Below are 15,646 nucleotides of genomic sequence, written 5' to 3'. Positions count from 1 at the left end.
AGCTAAGTACCGAGAAGAGGGGGAAGCTTTTGAGGGGCAGTTTACAGTGTGTCCGGGGTTACCCCACCATCCGTCATTGAGAGCGAATGCCGAATTATCTCCCCGATCTGCAACTCTTTCGTGTTTTTCCCCGCCCCGGAATCCGGAACTCCCTCCGTGTCCGGCTTCCAATCAATCAAAACGATAACGCCCTTGTGCCGGTGATTTCCTCCGTGCTCCGGGCCCCTTGGCCGTACCAGGAAAAGACAGCCGTGAACTCCACATTAGAACCATAACCATCAATCATGACAACATTTTTTGCTGGCGCCTTTTTTTATCTCAAGGAAGAGGAGAGGGCTTCCGCTTCTCGAAGCAGTCAAAGCTCTGGAACAGAGTGTCCCACCCGATGGCGCTGATGTTGAACTTGTGCTCGTAGTTGAAGTCGACCTTGCCAAAGGTGCAGCCCGTGGGGCTCTTGCAGATGCCGCCGCAGTCGTACACGCGAGGGTAGCAGGCAAAGTTCTCGCCGTCCGGGGCGAAGGTCTTGACGTTCTTGTAGAAGGGGGGAGGCAGCTGGTGGCACTTTTCGAGCTTGTAGACCTCGTAGTGGCAGGTTCCTGTTGCGTTGGCTCCGGTGCACATGAGGACCTGGGAGTTAAAAGGTTAGCGTTGCCGATAGAGATGAGTGAAGAGAGGACTTACACCTCCGAGCTCGCGCTTGTGGATTGGGGATGCAGAGACCGCCGAAGCGGAGACAAGGACTGAGGCAGCGACCGAAGACAGCTTCATGGTGGACAAATGTCTTTGATTTGGCGATTAAAAAAATTACAACAAGAGGCTTTGTTGTCTGAGATGAAGAGTAGAAATTATGAGTCAAGTTCTCTGCAGAGGCTGGAAGTTATTGTTGCTGCTGGAAACCAGTGTGTAGATATACGCCTTCGTTGGCTGTTTGCTTGGTTGGCTTCTGGTGTACCAACCACCCTCTTAACAAACACGCGATGGATGCGCAAGCCAACCTCTTTTATAATAAACGTGCAACAAACAATATCCAATCCTTTACTATTTTCCCCTCTGCACGACTCGTGTGATTAGTCGCAAACTTCATGCCCGTTCGTTAATTATTTCCGCCGACGTCATGTCAATCAGAGGGGGGCCCTCTAAATTTTCCCCGCAGACGGCCGGGACAACACGATGCACACTCTCTCCCGCCCTCAACAGATCTACGAGCCACGACCGTCACAATCTCCTGCTTCGGGCCTAACGCCCCGAGGTTGGAAAAAGCATCCTCTGGTACGTGGTTGGGCCGATCCATTCGCTCGCCACAAAAAGTACACAACAACACACGAAGGGTAAACAGTAACAAGCCACATGCGGGTCGGACCCTGTGTTTGAGGTTGACAAGCCCGGAAGGCTGTAAAATGGCGTGGTCTAGTTTGACTTGGGGGTCTAAAACAAGACAGGTTGTGTGACGTATATGCCGTCAAATTCTGCTTTAGAGTTGTTGGTCTCTCTCTCTCTTCAAAAGTTGCGAGCCGATGACCCGACAGAGTTCCGGAATAAGAGGCTGGGGATGCCGTCATGTCTCAAGCCGTCGTTTCAGACGACACCGAACCCGCCGAGATCTCCAATCCATCCACCCAGAGTCATTCCCAGTTGACATCATCTTCGCGTGGTTTTGGCTGGACATGTCCCTTCATCGACATCCATGGATATGTTTGTGACGTGAAGTCAGATCCTTTGTCGCAGAGAAATCCCCTTCCCATGTGCAGCTGTGACTCGTCACATCGACCGGCACCTCATGCACACCATGAGCAGCAAGCAGGTGGTAGACAGACAGTGTAACCAAACTGATTCCCTTTCTGTTTTTGTCTAGTTCCTGTGTAAACCAATCTCAAACGCCGCGCTTATACATGATTAATCAACCTCCGGATGATACACTACTCGGATATGCCAAGCCAAGAGGGAAGAGAGCAGGAACGAAAAAAACGATCCAGCTCGATTGTTGGTCTAAGGCCGGAGAAACGAAACGGGTATATACGCCTCGGGGCAATCGAGCAGTCGGTTCGTCCCGGCCCCTTTCCTCGCTCACTGCAGCAGTTCCTCGCAAGTCCAGTCCTCGTAGCTGCGCAGGACACGATTAGCCATCTCTTACAGTGTTCCTAGCAGTGTCTGCAACTTACTAGCCGTCCGGAAGGTATCGTCGCACGATCAAGGGGATCTTCTTCTCCCGCATCTCCTTGATGGCAATCTGCAGGGGGTCCGTCTCGCCCTCGAGATCAACAAGCACGGGCGCATTCATGCTGCCTCACGGTTAGCCATCCGGTCGCGATGCGTCGCGCTCGAGGAATGCAAACCTGATCTGCAGGGCGCGGGTTCCGAGGATGCGCGCCCTCTCGTACTTGGTCATGTAAGGCGTCGTGGTTCGCTCGCCCTCGGGGATCTTCTTGTCTTTGAGCAGCTTCTCGCCGCCCTTGAGCGCGTTCGCAGCGGCAGAGGGGTCTCCAGAAACAACGACGTTGTCCATATCCTCGCCATCCTGAGGTCGGTTCTCACCATCCTCATCCTCTTCGACAACCTCGGGGTCGTAGTACTCGGTAACCTCCTCGTCCTCGTACATGGGCTCGTCACTGGCAGCCTTTGTCAGAATCGCGTGCGCCGTCATGAGATGGCGACGTAAACTTACCCGCCAGCGCCACCAACATCATCATCACCAAAGTCAGACATCTTGTCTACGTTCAGTTGGTGTTTTCAGTAGTTGAAGGTGTGCTGTGATGGAGAATTGTCTTCGCAATGCCTTGGCTAGCAATCTTGAAAGCAGCTGGTTCAGCCTCGCAAAAAAAGTCCAGAGGCGATGAAAGAAAATGCAGTTCGGCCGGCGTTTTTCCGACGCGCGCCAACGCGGGTGCGGGTGGGTCTGGGTCCGCTCACCGAACTCACCTTGCACACCTCGGTCCTTTCAGGTCGTCCCCCACCAAAAAATTAAACGTCACCGCCTTAAATTGATTTCGATTCTGCCACTTCCTTGACCATCCCAAAATTCAACATCAGGGAAGATCCGGAATGCCAGCGTCATGAGTAAGCGAAGTGCTGTCGAAGAGGCGCCTGGGACGCCTTCGGCCAAGAAGCTCCATTCTGATGGTTCAGATGATTTGTGTGAGTTCCCTGTTTTGTAAAACTGTCTTTGAGTTCCATTCGCTAACATCTTGAACAAGATATTGATGATCCCGAAGACGATGTCACGACTGCCCATTCTCCCGCGTCAATGTACGAACCCGATTCGCCTCAGACAGTTAACACTGCCGCCACGACTCCGAGACACAAGTTTCCCTCGGATCTCAAAACCCTCGCTTGCACATGGCCTGGCTGCCCCAAGACCTTCAACCGTCCTGCCAGACTAAGAGACCACCTCAACTCCCACACGAATTCCCGACCATTCAAGTGCCAGTACGAGGGCTGCGACAAGGATTACATCGAGGATAAGCATCTGAAGCAACACATCAAAGCCGTCCACACTCTCGAACGAAAGCATGTCTGTCCCAAGGAAGGTTGCGGCAAGAGCTTCGTCACTGGCACAAGACTCAAGCGACACCAAGCCGTCCACGAAGGGGAGGAAAGGTTCCGCTGTCAAGATTGCGGCCAGAGTTTCAGGAAAAAGGAGACATTAAACAAGCACGTCCGCAAGGATCACCAGGGCCTACCAGCGCTCCAATGTCCTGAAGAAGGCTGCCCAAGAGCCTTCGATTCTAAAGCAACCCTCAAGCGGCACCGCGAGAGAGAGCACGGCGAGGCCAAGTTTTGGTGCGGCGAATGTGGCCTCAAGAAGATGCCCAATGGCACCGAGGAGCGTGTGGGATTCACAACCGAGGTGTTGCTCCAGGCCCATATCCGTCAGGAGCACCAGAACTGCCTGTTCTGCGATTTCAAGTCTGGCACGCGTTGGGAGTTGGAGAAGCATGTGGAGATGTACCACTCTGGTCAGACGGTCGAGGACCGGAAGACGATCGCATGCCCCTACGCCGAGTGCAAAAAGAAGTTCACCAAGAAATCCAACCTCAATGCCCATATCCGTACCGCGCACGAGGGTTTCCGCTTTGTCTGCGGCGAGGTGGATCTCAGCAGCGCAGGGCTACAGGGCTGGACGAACGACCAAGGCTGCGGCGACAAGTTCAGCACCAAGGTTCGCCTTGAAGATCACATTCGCTACAAGCATCTCGGCCTAGAACGACCGAAGCTTTCCAAGCCCGGGCCTTCCCACCAACAAGTCGACCTCATCGATGAACTCTCAGGCGCTACTAACCAAGCAGGGCGCAAGATCGCCTGCCCTCAGTGCAACGAGGCCTTTATCCGATACCACGACCTCGATGTGCACGTTGAGGCCTGCCATGGCCCACCATCGCAAGCTGACCCCGCCATGTTCCTGTCCGATAACCAGTTCGATTCCAACTCGATCCCCTTTGGTAGCTTCCCCGGAACTCCGGCTTGGCCAGGCGCTATGCAGGAGGACTACATATTTGCTGCCCAGATGGACTATGACCCTCCCCATGACGAATGGCCCGAAGACGAGGCCAACATTCTCCTCCTGGCCCGCGATCCCCAGACTCAAGAATCCTTGATAGATCCAGCCCTCGGCGCCCTCTAGTTTTATGGGATGCATTGCACGGCGTTTGTTGAGCCTGTCGGCTCCCGAAAAGTAATTAGATACCCGGCCCCAAGGCCTCGACGGACGTCTCTCAAAATTGGAGAGCACCGTCATGATGTAGATGAACGAATACATGTCACAAAATACGGCGAGATCAGGTTACGCAAAAGAATACAATCATTTTCCCCAGTTTGAACCAGCCCCCCACGTGCAAGTGATGAATGCACGACCGACCGTCTATAAGACCTGATGAGCCTATATATTTTCGCCTGAAAGAGTTGCCTGAGCCCTGTGTTACCCAACACCATGCAAAGTGAACCAAGACAGAAAGGAAAAGTAAAAAGCAAAACGAAATGATGAAGCAAGACGACGAGCGGGCATGTACAATAGGCAATAAGCTATACTATCCCGAATTTCAGTGCGATCCAATTAGAGCATTGCTCAGTCCCAGCAACACCATCCCGAGGAAGCCAAAGAAGATGCACAGATTTCGGTTGTGGTTCAGGCTCAGACTCTCCACAAACAACTGCAGAGCGACACTGACCATGATACCCGAGGTGACAGCGAATAGGCACGCGTAAGCAACTGAATTGGGCGTCATGTTTGTGCGACTCGCGAGCTTGAACCACAATGCCGCAATACCCGCGCCGATGGGCTGAGACAGGCCGCCCAGGAACGCGGACCAAGCCATGGCACGCCAGCGGGAGCCGAGAGCCATGTATAGGGGCAGACACATGGCAAAACCTTCGGTGATGTTGTGCACAAAGAGGGCCATGAAGACATTGAAGCCAAGGGCCGGGTTAACGTGGTTAGTGGCATAGGTGATAAAGCCTTCAGGGAACTTGTGCAACGCGATAGCGATAGACGTCTGCAGGCCGATGGACAGGAACGCATTGGTCGGCACATGGTGATGATGCTGAGCCTCAACATCGTCATCCTGCTCCATCGATGAGCAGGACGAGTCATGATCGGAAACCTCCGTCGGAGCGTTGGGGTCAATCGGTTCGCGCGACTTGGCCCTGCTTGTTCGAAAACTCGGGCTAAGGGGCTCGCTTTCATGGATGTCCTCAACGTGGGAATGGTGGTGGTGATCATGATGGTCATGAGGATGGTCGTGGCCACGGCCTAGAAAGGATCCAGTAGTAGTGCGAAGGATATGAGGTTGCCGGGGAGGAAGTCCAGTCCGATTGCCCAAATGCTTGAAGCACTCCTGGCCACATGGGTCTGTGTATCCATAGCATGAGTTGAGCTCATCACAGTTGCACTTGGTATCTTGTACAAAGGACATGACCCGTTTTTGAACTTCGCGAATGGATTTCCTCCTCTCTGACAAGGCCTCAGTACTGTTGCTGACGGGTCGGGGCTGGTTAGCGGAGGTAGGACTGAAGGGGCGTTGCTGCATCTCGTCCCCGCGGGCAGATGCATGTCGCTTAGGGACCCTGGCTTGACCGTTTCGTGCAGACTCCAAAAGGGGAGTGGATTCAACCGGGGCGTCATGATCGTGTCCGTTTGCGAGTCTCGCCAGAGACTTGTCGACAGGGACGTGCGATGAGGATGGTCGGGATATTCGGTGACGGGCACGGCTTGCCCTCGACTGTCTTCTGCCATGCTGGCAGGCTTCGCTGTCTTTGTTAGCGGCCTTATCATGGGTATGGTCGCAGTCCACAACGTGAGTTGGCATGAACTGGTGGAGTAGCCGTGAAATAGCCTGGATTCCGATGAAGCCGGTGATGAAGCAAGCCATCATGGTCAGGCCAGCGGCTTGTTTGGACCATTTCGCCTCTTCGAAATACTCCTTGGACTCGGGTAGCATGCTATACAGCGCAGAAAACATCTGCGAATTGGTCAGCACATGATGAAAGGTGCAAAGGAGTTTAGGAGTAGTACCATGACGCCGAAGCTCAAACTCAGAGAACATGCCAAGAAGACATTGCTTTCCTGGATTCTAAAATTCTTCTTGCCTGGAAACAGGCGGACGATGCTGTCGACACATACTATGGAAGCACCGAGAACGCAGGCTAGAGGTTGTCATGGATTAGCAAAGAACAGCGCAGAAAAGATCAAAGTCGCATGATGCGCAACCAGCCTCACGAAGAGGCCACAAGTGTCGCATGAAGCAATCGACGGATAGAAGTAGTGTGATTCGACTTACCAATGCCGCTGACAACGCACATAATCCAACCTCGAGTGTCATTGTCGATGCTGTCCGCCACCACCGTCGTGGCCATGGTCCTGCTGTGTGTAGCGCTTGCTGTGCCTTGCTCCGGCTCTCTGATCTCGGTATAAGCTGAACGAGGGCGGTCACAATAAAGTTGATAGGTTTGGAGAGGCTTGGAAGTGAAGATCCAGGTGGTAAAGTGGCTGGCGGTGATGGGACGTGAAGAAAGCGTGTGAGAGGCGTCGATCTAGGTTCAAGTCTGACGTAGCGAACCGGGGATGGTGTAGTCTTTGGAGCTGGCTAGCGCAGGGTGGGACCTTTAACCTCGAGTCGCGCCGACAAAGCGAGAAGTGAACGGAAAGGGACAAAGGAAGAAATATGATGTTGATGATTTGGATGCTGAACAATCCAAGATTGATTTGATAGTTGAAAGTGGCAAAAGACGAAAGGCAAGCTAAGGCGCGCATGAACAATACAAGGCAGGGTAGGCGGCATGGATGGGTCGGGGAGCTTCCCTCTCGGGAGATTTTCAAAATCCCTGGCTCTGCAGACAAGAGGCACAATACAACACAACACAAATACCGGCAGCACGCTCCCTTATCTATTATCCCCTCCTGTGATCACTTGCTGCCAGATGCCAAATAAGGGGCTCCAAGATGGGGGTTGAAGCCTGGGATCATGAGGCGGTGCCGCCTTACAAGAGCTGTCCCTCAAGGTTCTCACCGTCGAGGTCTGCACATCATTGGATGCCGCCGCACCCGTTGCCCGCCATGGCTTACGAATAATCGGCCTCTACGCGTGAGACAGCAGAGGAAAACACCCCAGAGCTTCTCTACGAACATGTCTTTGACCCGTGGGGGTATGCGGCCAGCTGCTCTGGTGCTGCTGCGTGAGTGGTTCAGCGTTATTTGCGTGAGCCACTCGCACCGAGCCATCACTGTCCTTTGTGCCCTTATCCTCGCACCAAACTTTAGACGGTCGTGATTCAAAAGGTGTTCGATATTCACCTGTGATACTGGCCTCGTTTTATGCTGGACATGGGTGTTGCAGACGAGCCGGTTGCGCAGCGAATCACGATATCGCCTTTCGTCATCACCAACTAAACCATATACCGGGTATGGAGGCTCGGGAGAGCCTCATCCGGCCATTCATTGTCTGTTTCCGATCACATCACGAAGACTGCCACACTTCCGAAATGGCCATCTTTCGTGCCCTAGGTATACATGCTCCGGTAGGCCGATGGTAGTAACGAGATAGCCCTCGACCCAATACCATGCGTCTGCTGTGAAACAACAGGCGCCTCTGCATGTGCAGTTTCCAACAAGACGGATGAGCTTTGAACTAATTACCTACTTACCCCTCAGACAATCTGGAACACGCACAACTCGCTGCACAAGCGCTGCACAAGAACATGAATGTACAGTCACCGCTCTTCGAGCTCGACCTACCGCGTAATGACTGTCTTTTCCATGGCTTCGTGTGATCACAGGATCATCGGTCTGCTCAAGAGTACACATGTCCAAAACGGCTCTCTCACAGTCCAAAACTTTAACAGAATAGTATTTCCAATTTTACTCACCAATACCACCTCGAATCCCAGTGACGTCAAGGACCCCCAGCTTCAGGACCCCTGATCTGATAGCGGGAAAACACCGGTCATCCCCCACGTTCCGAGCTCCCAAAATTTCTACGGCTCCCGGAGCTATCTCGACATCTACCGACATCCTTGTGACCCTCCTTCAGGCCATCACGGGGTTCCCTCACTCGACACTATTGGGCGGTGATTGTTCGTGATATTCACTCCTGGCGACGGACTATAACTTATTGGATTCGTTTTTATTCGACTAGTTCCCCCTCCGTCACCTTCACGAGCAAATACCATCACAGTCATGTCCAAGACGACGCTCGCTACCATCGCCTGCCTTGGTGCGGGAGGCGGCGCCGCCGTCACGGCCGCCGTTTACGCCCTCCGAGGCGGCAAGCAAGAGCCCAAGATTGCCGCCGCCCCGGCCCCGACAACCTCCGTCAACTCAATGGCCGCTCTCCCCGCTCCCACCGTCTCCTCCGGTGCTGTTCCTGCCTCTCAGGTCTTTGGACCTCCCGCCGTCGTCCCGCCTAACGCTCCACTCGACCCCAATGCCCTCGTCAATCCCGCCGGCCTCTTCGAGTATGGCTTCCCTGGCCCCGTCGCCGACGTAGGCAACCGCTCCGCCCTCATCTCTTCCTACGACCGCCGGCTACGAAACCCCCACTGGGTCGTCGAGCACATCACCCCCGCATCCCTCGCCCATCGTGAGGGCGATCGAAAGAACAGCGCTTTCCTCGAGGATGATTCTGTGCCGCAAAAGTTCCGTGCCTTGCTCAAGGACTACTTCCGCAGTGGCTACGACCGCGGCCACCAGGTCCCCGCCGCCGACTGCAAGTGGTCGCAAAAGGCCATGGACGAGACCTTTTACCTTACAAACATGTGCCCCCAGGTTGGCGAGGGCTTCAACCGCGACTACTGGGCTCACTTTGAGGACTTTTGCCGTCGCTTGACGGTCAAGTACCCCTCGGTCCGCATCGTCACTGGCCCTCTCTATCTGCCCAAGAAGGAGGCCGATGGCAAGTGGTACGTCAAATACGAGATGATCGGAAGCCCTCCCTCGGTCGCCGTGCCCACCCACTTCTACAAGGTCATCTTTGCTGAGGACGGCCGTGTTGGTGGAAACGTTGCCCTGGGCGCTTTTGTCCTTCCCAACGCCCCTATCGCCAACTCTAAACCCATCACCGACTTTGAGGTTCCCCTTGAGGCTGTCGAGCGTGCCAGTGGTCTCGAGTTTGCTACAAAGCTGCCTCCTCAGCGGAGACGCCGCCTGTGTACTGACACCACCTGTGCCCTGGTGATCCGCGACTTTGCCGACAAGCAAAAGGCATTCCCCAAGAAATAGGTTACGCATTGCACAGCTTGTGTTGTATATTAGGAAATAAAAATGAGGCATGAAGTGAATGACCAGGGCGCGCGTGGATTTTAAGCATCTTTGGGAACCCGAAGCAACTATGTTAAATGAACTGCTGCTTGTAGAGCTTTGGACATTTACTATGGCATGCTCTAAGTTAAAAACCAAGAGCAGTACTACACGCAGTCACATCAAATAAAAATAAGGAAATGATTTCATGATTGATAAATGTGCCATTCTAGGTAGGCCTTAAACGATCCATGCAGTGATGTTACTTTCCCCCGAAGAATATGGCTGCTCTTGAGCTCGATTACAGCAGCCATTCCATGCTTTTCATGCTACCACCAACGCCAAAGGGTATCGACCTGTCGACATCGAAAAACGAATTCCCTCACATTTACCTCGCCCGTGTGTACTTGCCTTGGCGCTGCTCCTGTCGCAGGCTTTCCTCTTGGCTTGGCAATGGAGCCCGTCGTCGGTTGTCGCCCTTGAGGTCGGCATCCAGGCCAGGCAGAGGTGGAGGCGGCACTGGGAGAGGAAAGTTGCCGGGTGGAGGAGGCATGCTGCCAGGAGGGGGGATAAGACCGGGTGGCAGCGCTCCAGGGGGAGGCAGAGGGACGCCGGCCTTCTTCATGAGCTCGATGAGTTGAGCGGGATCGGGAGGGTTGTTGGGATCAAGACCAGGCAGAGGAGGTGGAGGAGCTCCGTTGAGGCCTGGCAAGGGGAAGGGCAGAGGCGGAGGGGGGGCACCCGAGCCGGCACCAACACCAGGAATAGGAGGTGGTGGGACAGCTGATCCGAGACCAGGCACTCCTCCACCAAGAGGAAGACCAGGAATGCCGGGAAGGCCAGGGACTGCAGGCTTGGGAGCATCTTGGTCGACCAAAGCATCCATCTCGTCTTCCATTTCCTGCTGTTCCTCCTCTTGTCGCTGACGTCGGTTGCCGCGGCGGTCCCAGGTTCCCTGAGCCTCGGCAGCCGCCTCGCCGATGTGGTAGCGATCCTGAAAGACTTCGGTATCACCTGGCCGAGCACGGCTCCAGAATCGCGTGATACGGTCGTTGGAGCCTGATGCAAGAATGTGGCCGAGAGGATGCCAGTCCAGAGACCAGATGGCGTAGTCGTGAGCGAAGGGGACTTTGTGCATGGGCCAAACAGACTGAGCAGGGACTGAAGTCGGGTCTGGGCTGTCGTAAGGCGCAACGGTGAAAGGCTGGCCAGGAGGTGGGTTGGGCGAGTCCAGGAGGTAGTGGAAGAGCGAACCATCCATACCACCAGTGCTGAGGAAGTTGGGGTGGATGGGATGCCAGGTGAGAGTGGAAATGTCCTTCTCGTGGCCCTTCAGGAGGCAAATGTCGCGCATCATGCGGAGGTCGAAAACTCGGGCAGTCTGGTCTCGGGCAGAAGTTGCCAGGCAAGCGCCGCGAATCTTCTCGAAAAGGACCTTGGTGATGGTGCTCTTGTGGCCATGGAGAGTCGTGAGGCAGCGACTGGTGCGAGGATCCCACAACTTGACCAAGTGATCCTTGGAACCGGAAACAAGCAAGCCCTTGGTAGGATGCCAATCGACACTCTTTGCATCCCAACCGTGACCCTCGAGCTTGGATTCCATCTGGCCCATGGCAAAGTCGAAGATCTTGAGGGTAGAGTCGTCACTGGCAGTGACAAACTTGGAGTCGTTGGGACTGTAGGCGAGGTCTCGGATAGGGTCGGTATGAGCGTTGATGCTCTGAACGTTGTTGAAGTTTGGCTGCCAGTACTTGATGACTCCATCATGGTCGGCCGAGATGAGCCAGTCGTCGCTGTGCGAGTATTCGAGAGCACGGATAGCCGAGTCGTGGGCCTGCATAATGGTCTCAAAGTTGAAGCCCGTTCCGTTCCACAGGGTGAACTCGCCACTAGTAGAGGCCGTCAACAGTCTGCGACCTTCTGGTGTCCAGCGAACCACGTTGATAGGGTGCTTGATCTTGTTCAGCGATGAGTGGAGATGCTTGATTGGAATGCTATCGCCAGCTCTGGTGACTCGAGCTGCAGGGGGGAGCATCTATATCATCTCGGTCAGCGCTAATTTGATCATCCAAGCGGATGCCGAACTTACATCGACGATATAGCTGGCACTGGGTCGCTCGGCCTCGCCGGCATAACCTCCTCTGTAGTTCGGGACGCGATCATGCTGCCAATGAGTGATGGTTGCACCGTAGTCGGTCACCGGTCCTGAAGGAGTAGCGGTTAGATATGAGAACAACACCGCCTTGTTCTTGTCTCTCGTGTCGTCCATCGTGGGCGAGGTGATGATCCGATGTTTGATGCCCAACTTGAACGTTTGCAATGACAAGATGCTTGCTCGTCGAGGTCATGGGGAAGAGGGAGAAAACGCAAACATGATAAAATCAAGGAGACATTGGGGAACGCTAGATCTGGTATATTTGCAATGGTATACTCAATGCACAATAGAACCAAGCTATTCATCCCAATGCAGTATACATCTTAGTGGCAAGCAAATAAATGACATGCTGAATTAGAAAAATGAATACGCGGGGCAAATGGGCGCTGCATTCAATTTCTCACTTCATCCTGCCACTGGCAAGGAACAATAGTCAACTTGACCATTCAGTGAACAGTGAAGCATCACTGCCGGAATTCAAGGAAACAATAGGGGCACTCACGTCGACCCCGAACTTTGACAAAACCTCCGTCCTGTCCTTGAGCACCACCCCGGTCACCATGATCACCACGAGGCTCGTAGGCCATCGTGACTATTCACGACTCAAAGCACAAGCATCCACAGTAGCTTTGGTGAGAAGCGCGTCGGTTTGGGTGGGTCTTGAAAGGCCGAAAAGAGCCACAATGGAGCTATTCGAATTTGTGTGTGAGATTGAACGAATCGAGTACTGTCCGGAAGAGAGATATAAGGATATCGACAGGATACAGTTGAGTGATGAGATGCGCAAGCCAATTAAAGACAAAGCCAGATACTGTTCTCCAGAGGCGCGTGAGCTCTCAAGTGAAGTTCTAAGCCAGGGCCAAAGCTCCAATTCAGACGAGGATTAACCGACATGATCCTGGTACGGTCAGGTGACCTCGCGCTCACGCATCTCTGGCATCGTTGGAGGAAGGAACGGATTACTCAGCCATCATGAGAGAAAGGTCGCCATGGCCTCCACGAGGCACCTACTGTACCTTAGATACCTAGCTCCCACCCTTTCGCTTTAGATCCTCAACGGTAGATCTGATGAGATCGAGGATCCTCCAAACAGAGCTCCAAATTTATCTCGTACCCCAAAGTTGTTGGGGTCGGAGTAAACGGCTTCTACCCGAGCTCCGATGTCCCGCAATCAACTCACCAGCAGGATGCAATACAACCGCACTTTCACATGCTTTGACGCCAACGGGCGAGATAACTTACTGCTTACCCCGAGTACCGTCTCAGTCCCCTGCAACGCCACAGGTCCAGAGGTTCCAAGGGGGCTCATGGTCCCACTCAACCGCCCAAGACCACGAGCAGTGCCCGTGTCGACGCTGTTCTTGACTGGATGCTGGCCAGGGGGTGGGATGCTCCCGAACCCCTAGCGTTGCTTGCCTTTAGCCTCCCTGCGAGAAGCTCCTGTCGACTGCCAAAAAGGCCCCCGGGCAGCCCCGCCAAGAGGCCCGCCAAACGCTATGAACCCGTCCATCCATCCATGATAGGATGCCCTGGGGTTGGTCAGAGGTCATGGCGAAGCTTGATGCAACAAAAAGTCAACCACCCGGACTGCGGACTCAATTCGGGGGCTTGCGAAACCTGGAATTTGCCTCCCCTCCTTTCTCTCGGCTCAATATTGTCATCCGATTCTCGACATTCCTTACTCTAATAACCTCATCTTGCCTTGCCTGTCCCCCAGCGTCACCCTTTGCTGACGTGCTCCCTTGTGTAGCTCTGGCTGGTTCACCCACTGAAACCGTGGCGTCAGATCTCCTATCAACCTTGCAACAGTCGCCGCCACCCATATAACTTTGCGTCGACGAGCTTGAGCTCATCATTTTTGTCCCGGTTATCAACGAAGCGCTCTCTGTCCCTGATTCCTTTCTTGCAACCTCACGTCTCTCGACCAGTCCGCCGTCGCGGCAAAGCTCATTGACGATGAATTCGGCCACAGCGACGAGCGTAGAAACATCCAATGGCTCGGCTCCGAGCTCAGTCTCCCGGCGCAGCGGCCACGACGTCACTCAACGCGAACCGCAGAACCGCACCAACGGAGGGGCCACTACCGGGTCTCCCAAGAAGGCTGGCCAGAAGTACAGACATGTTGTCGCGGTGCACTCCAAGACGAGGCCGTCATGCCTGAGCTACGATTCCGATGCGACACCCAGCTTCCTCGGCTTCCGCAACTTGATGGTGATTGTGTTGGGTAGGTGGCAGTGCCCTTCTTCGACCGTTGGCATTGAGCTTCGTCATTGACACTTGGCAGTGGTTGGAAACTTGCGATTGATGATTGAGAACATTCAAAAGGTATAGTTATGCTGCGCCTATTCTGGAGGTCTATTTTGATGGCGAACGAGCAGCTAATACGGCGATCAATTAGTATGGAGTCTTGATTTGTCTGAGATGTCACGACTACAGCCGACAAGATGTCTACATGGGACTCCTCCTCTACTTCTTGATCCCATGCCATCTCCTCGCCGCCTATCTCATTGAGCTGGCTGCCGCCCAGCAGGCTCGAGGATCCATTAAGCGTGTTAAAGAAGGCCCTGCTGGTGGCCCCTCGGAACAGGAGCGCAAGAAGTTTCACAAGACTTGGGTCATGGTGGCATGGGCTCATGCTGTCAATATCACCCTTGCTCTTGTCCTTACCACCTGGGTTGTCTACTTCAAGATCCACCACCCCTTGATCGGTACACTGACCGAGATGCATGCCGTTATCGTCTGGCTCAAGACGGCCTCGTATGCTTTTACCAACCGTGACTTGCGACACGCCTACCTGCACCCCGTGGAGGGCGAGCGCGAGTTGGTCCCCGAGCTGTACGAGCAATGCCCATACCCCAAGAACATCACAGTGGGCAATCTGATCTACTTTTGGTGGGCGCCTACCCTCGTCTACCAACCCGTCTATCCTCGCACGGACAAGATCAGATGGGTGTTCGTGGCCAAGCGACTTGGAGAGATCTTCTGTCTCAGTGTCTTCATCTGGGTTGCCAGCGCTCAGTACGCTGCACCTGTTCTTCAGAACTCGCTTGACAAGATCGCATCTCTCGACATCATGTCTATACTTGAGCGGTTGATGAAGCTGTCGACAATCTCCCTCGTTATCTGGCTGGCCGGCTTTTTCGCCCTCTTCCAGTCGTTCCTGAATGCCCTCGCCGAGATCCTGAGGTTCGGCGATAGGTCGTTCTATGATGATTGGTGGAACAGTGAGAGTCTTGGAGCCTACTGGCGAACATGGAACAAGCCTGTGTACACGTATTTCAAGCGTCACGTCTACATGCCTATGATCGGACGTGGTTGGAGCCCGCAGGCAGCCAGCTTTTCCGTCTTCTTTGTCTCTGCTGTTTTGCATGAGATCCTTGTTGGCGTTCCTACTCACAACATCATCGGTAAGCGAAACACCTTTAGTGCTCATTGACATGGACTGACTTTTGCAGGGGTTGCCTTCTTGGGCATGTTCCTCCAGCTTCCGCTCATTGCCCTTACCAAGCCCCTCGAAAAGATGAAGCTCGGTCACACCGGAAGGGTGATTGGGAACATCACTTTTTGGGTATCGTTTACTATGTTTGGGCAGCCTTTTGCGGCATTGATGTACTTTTACGCATGGCAAGCAAAGTACGGAAGTGTGAGCAAACAAATGGCACCAGCAGCTGCGAGATAGGGTGTTTTTACTGGGTTGGGGTGCAAACATCATTTTACTGCTGTTGTACTAAGAATCCTGGAGTTTAGCTATACAGTTGATTAATCAA

General features: G+C 53.9%; 7 protein-coding genes across 7 annotated transcripts; 3 read left to right on the top strand and 4 right to left on the bottom strand.

Annotated features, from left to right (window-relative positions):
- Positions 1-318: 318 nt before the first annotated feature.
- NCS54_00596700 (Hypothetical protein) lies at positions 319-768 on the bottom strand (the record flags this gene model as incomplete). Its single annotated transcript, XM_053151445.1, has 2 exons — positions 319-627; positions 682-768. 2 exons carry the CDS (start codon positions 766-768, stop codon positions 319-321), a joined length of 396 nt encoding a protein of 131 aa, XP_053007420.1.
- Positions 769-2,064: 1,296 nt separating this feature from the next.
- On the bottom strand, positions 2,065-2,703 carry NCS54_00596600 (Hypothetical protein; the record flags this gene model as incomplete). Its single annotated transcript, XM_053151444.1, has 4 exons — positions 2,065-2,101; positions 2,160-2,279; positions 2,334-2,606; positions 2,663-2,703. The coding sequence occupies 4 exons, from the start codon at positions 2,701-2,703 to the stop codon at positions 2,065-2,067; spliced, it is 471 nt and encodes a 156-aa protein (XP_053007419.1).
- Positions 2,704-3,011: 308 nt separating this feature from the next.
- Positions 3,012-4,618, top strand: NCS54_00596500 (Hypothetical protein; the record flags this gene model as incomplete). The annotated part of the gene is made up of 2 exons (XM_053151443.1): positions 3,012-3,132; positions 3,192-4,618. Exons 1-2 carry the CDS (start codon positions 3,051-3,053, stop codon positions 4,616-4,618), a joined length of 1,509 nt encoding a protein of 502 aa, XP_053007418.1. The 5' UTR covers positions 3,012-3,050.
- A 415-nt stretch (positions 4,619-5,033) lies between these two features.
- NCS54_00596400 (Hypothetical protein) lies at positions 5,034-6,846 on the bottom strand (the record flags this gene model as incomplete). Its single annotated transcript, XM_053151442.1, has 3 exons — positions 5,034-6,452; positions 6,506-6,636; positions 6,771-6,846. The coding sequence occupies 3 exons, from the start codon at positions 6,844-6,846 to the stop codon at positions 5,034-5,036; spliced, it is 1,626 nt and encodes a 541-aa protein (XP_053007417.1).
- A 1,819-nt stretch (positions 6,847-8,665) lies between these two features.
- On the top strand, positions 8,666-9,706 carry NCS54_00596300 (Endonuclease; the record flags this gene model as incomplete). Its single annotated transcript, XM_053151441.1, has 1 exon — positions 8,666-9,706. The coding sequence occupies one exon, from the start codon at positions 8,666-8,668 to the stop codon at positions 9,704-9,706; it is 1,041 nt and encodes a 346-aa protein (XP_053007416.1).
- Positions 9,707-10,112: 406 nt separating this feature from the next.
- NCS54_00596200 (Polyadenylation factor subunit 2) lies at positions 10,113-12,466 on the bottom strand (the record flags this gene model as incomplete). The annotated part of the gene is made up of 3 exons (XM_053151440.1): positions 10,113-11,759; positions 11,814-11,929; positions 12,382-12,466. 3 exons carry the CDS (start codon positions 12,464-12,466, stop codon positions 10,113-10,115), a joined length of 1,848 nt encoding a protein of 615 aa, XP_053007415.1.
- A 1,369-nt stretch (positions 12,467-13,835) lies between these two features.
- NCS54_00596100 (O-acyltransferase) lies at positions 13,836-15,558 on the top strand (the record flags this gene model as incomplete). Its single annotated transcript, XM_053151439.1, has 4 exons — positions 13,836-14,103; positions 14,164-14,204; positions 14,278-15,286; positions 15,335-15,558. The coding sequence occupies 4 exons, from the start codon at positions 13,836-13,838 to the stop codon at positions 15,556-15,558; spliced, it is 1,542 nt and encodes a 513-aa protein (XP_053007414.1).
- Between the last annotated feature and the right edge of the window lie 88 nt (positions 15,559-15,646).

This window comes from Fusarium falciforme, chromosome 4, assembly GCF_026873545.1.
Source record: "Fusarium falciforme chromosome 4, complete sequence".
Taxonomy (NCBI): domain Eukaryota; kingdom Fungi; phylum Ascomycota; class Sordariomycetes; order Hypocreales; family Nectriaceae; genus Fusarium; species Fusarium falciforme.
The sequence above is the reverse complement of the archived record's forward strand: the minus strand, read 5'-3'. Positions and strand labels throughout refer to the sequence as shown.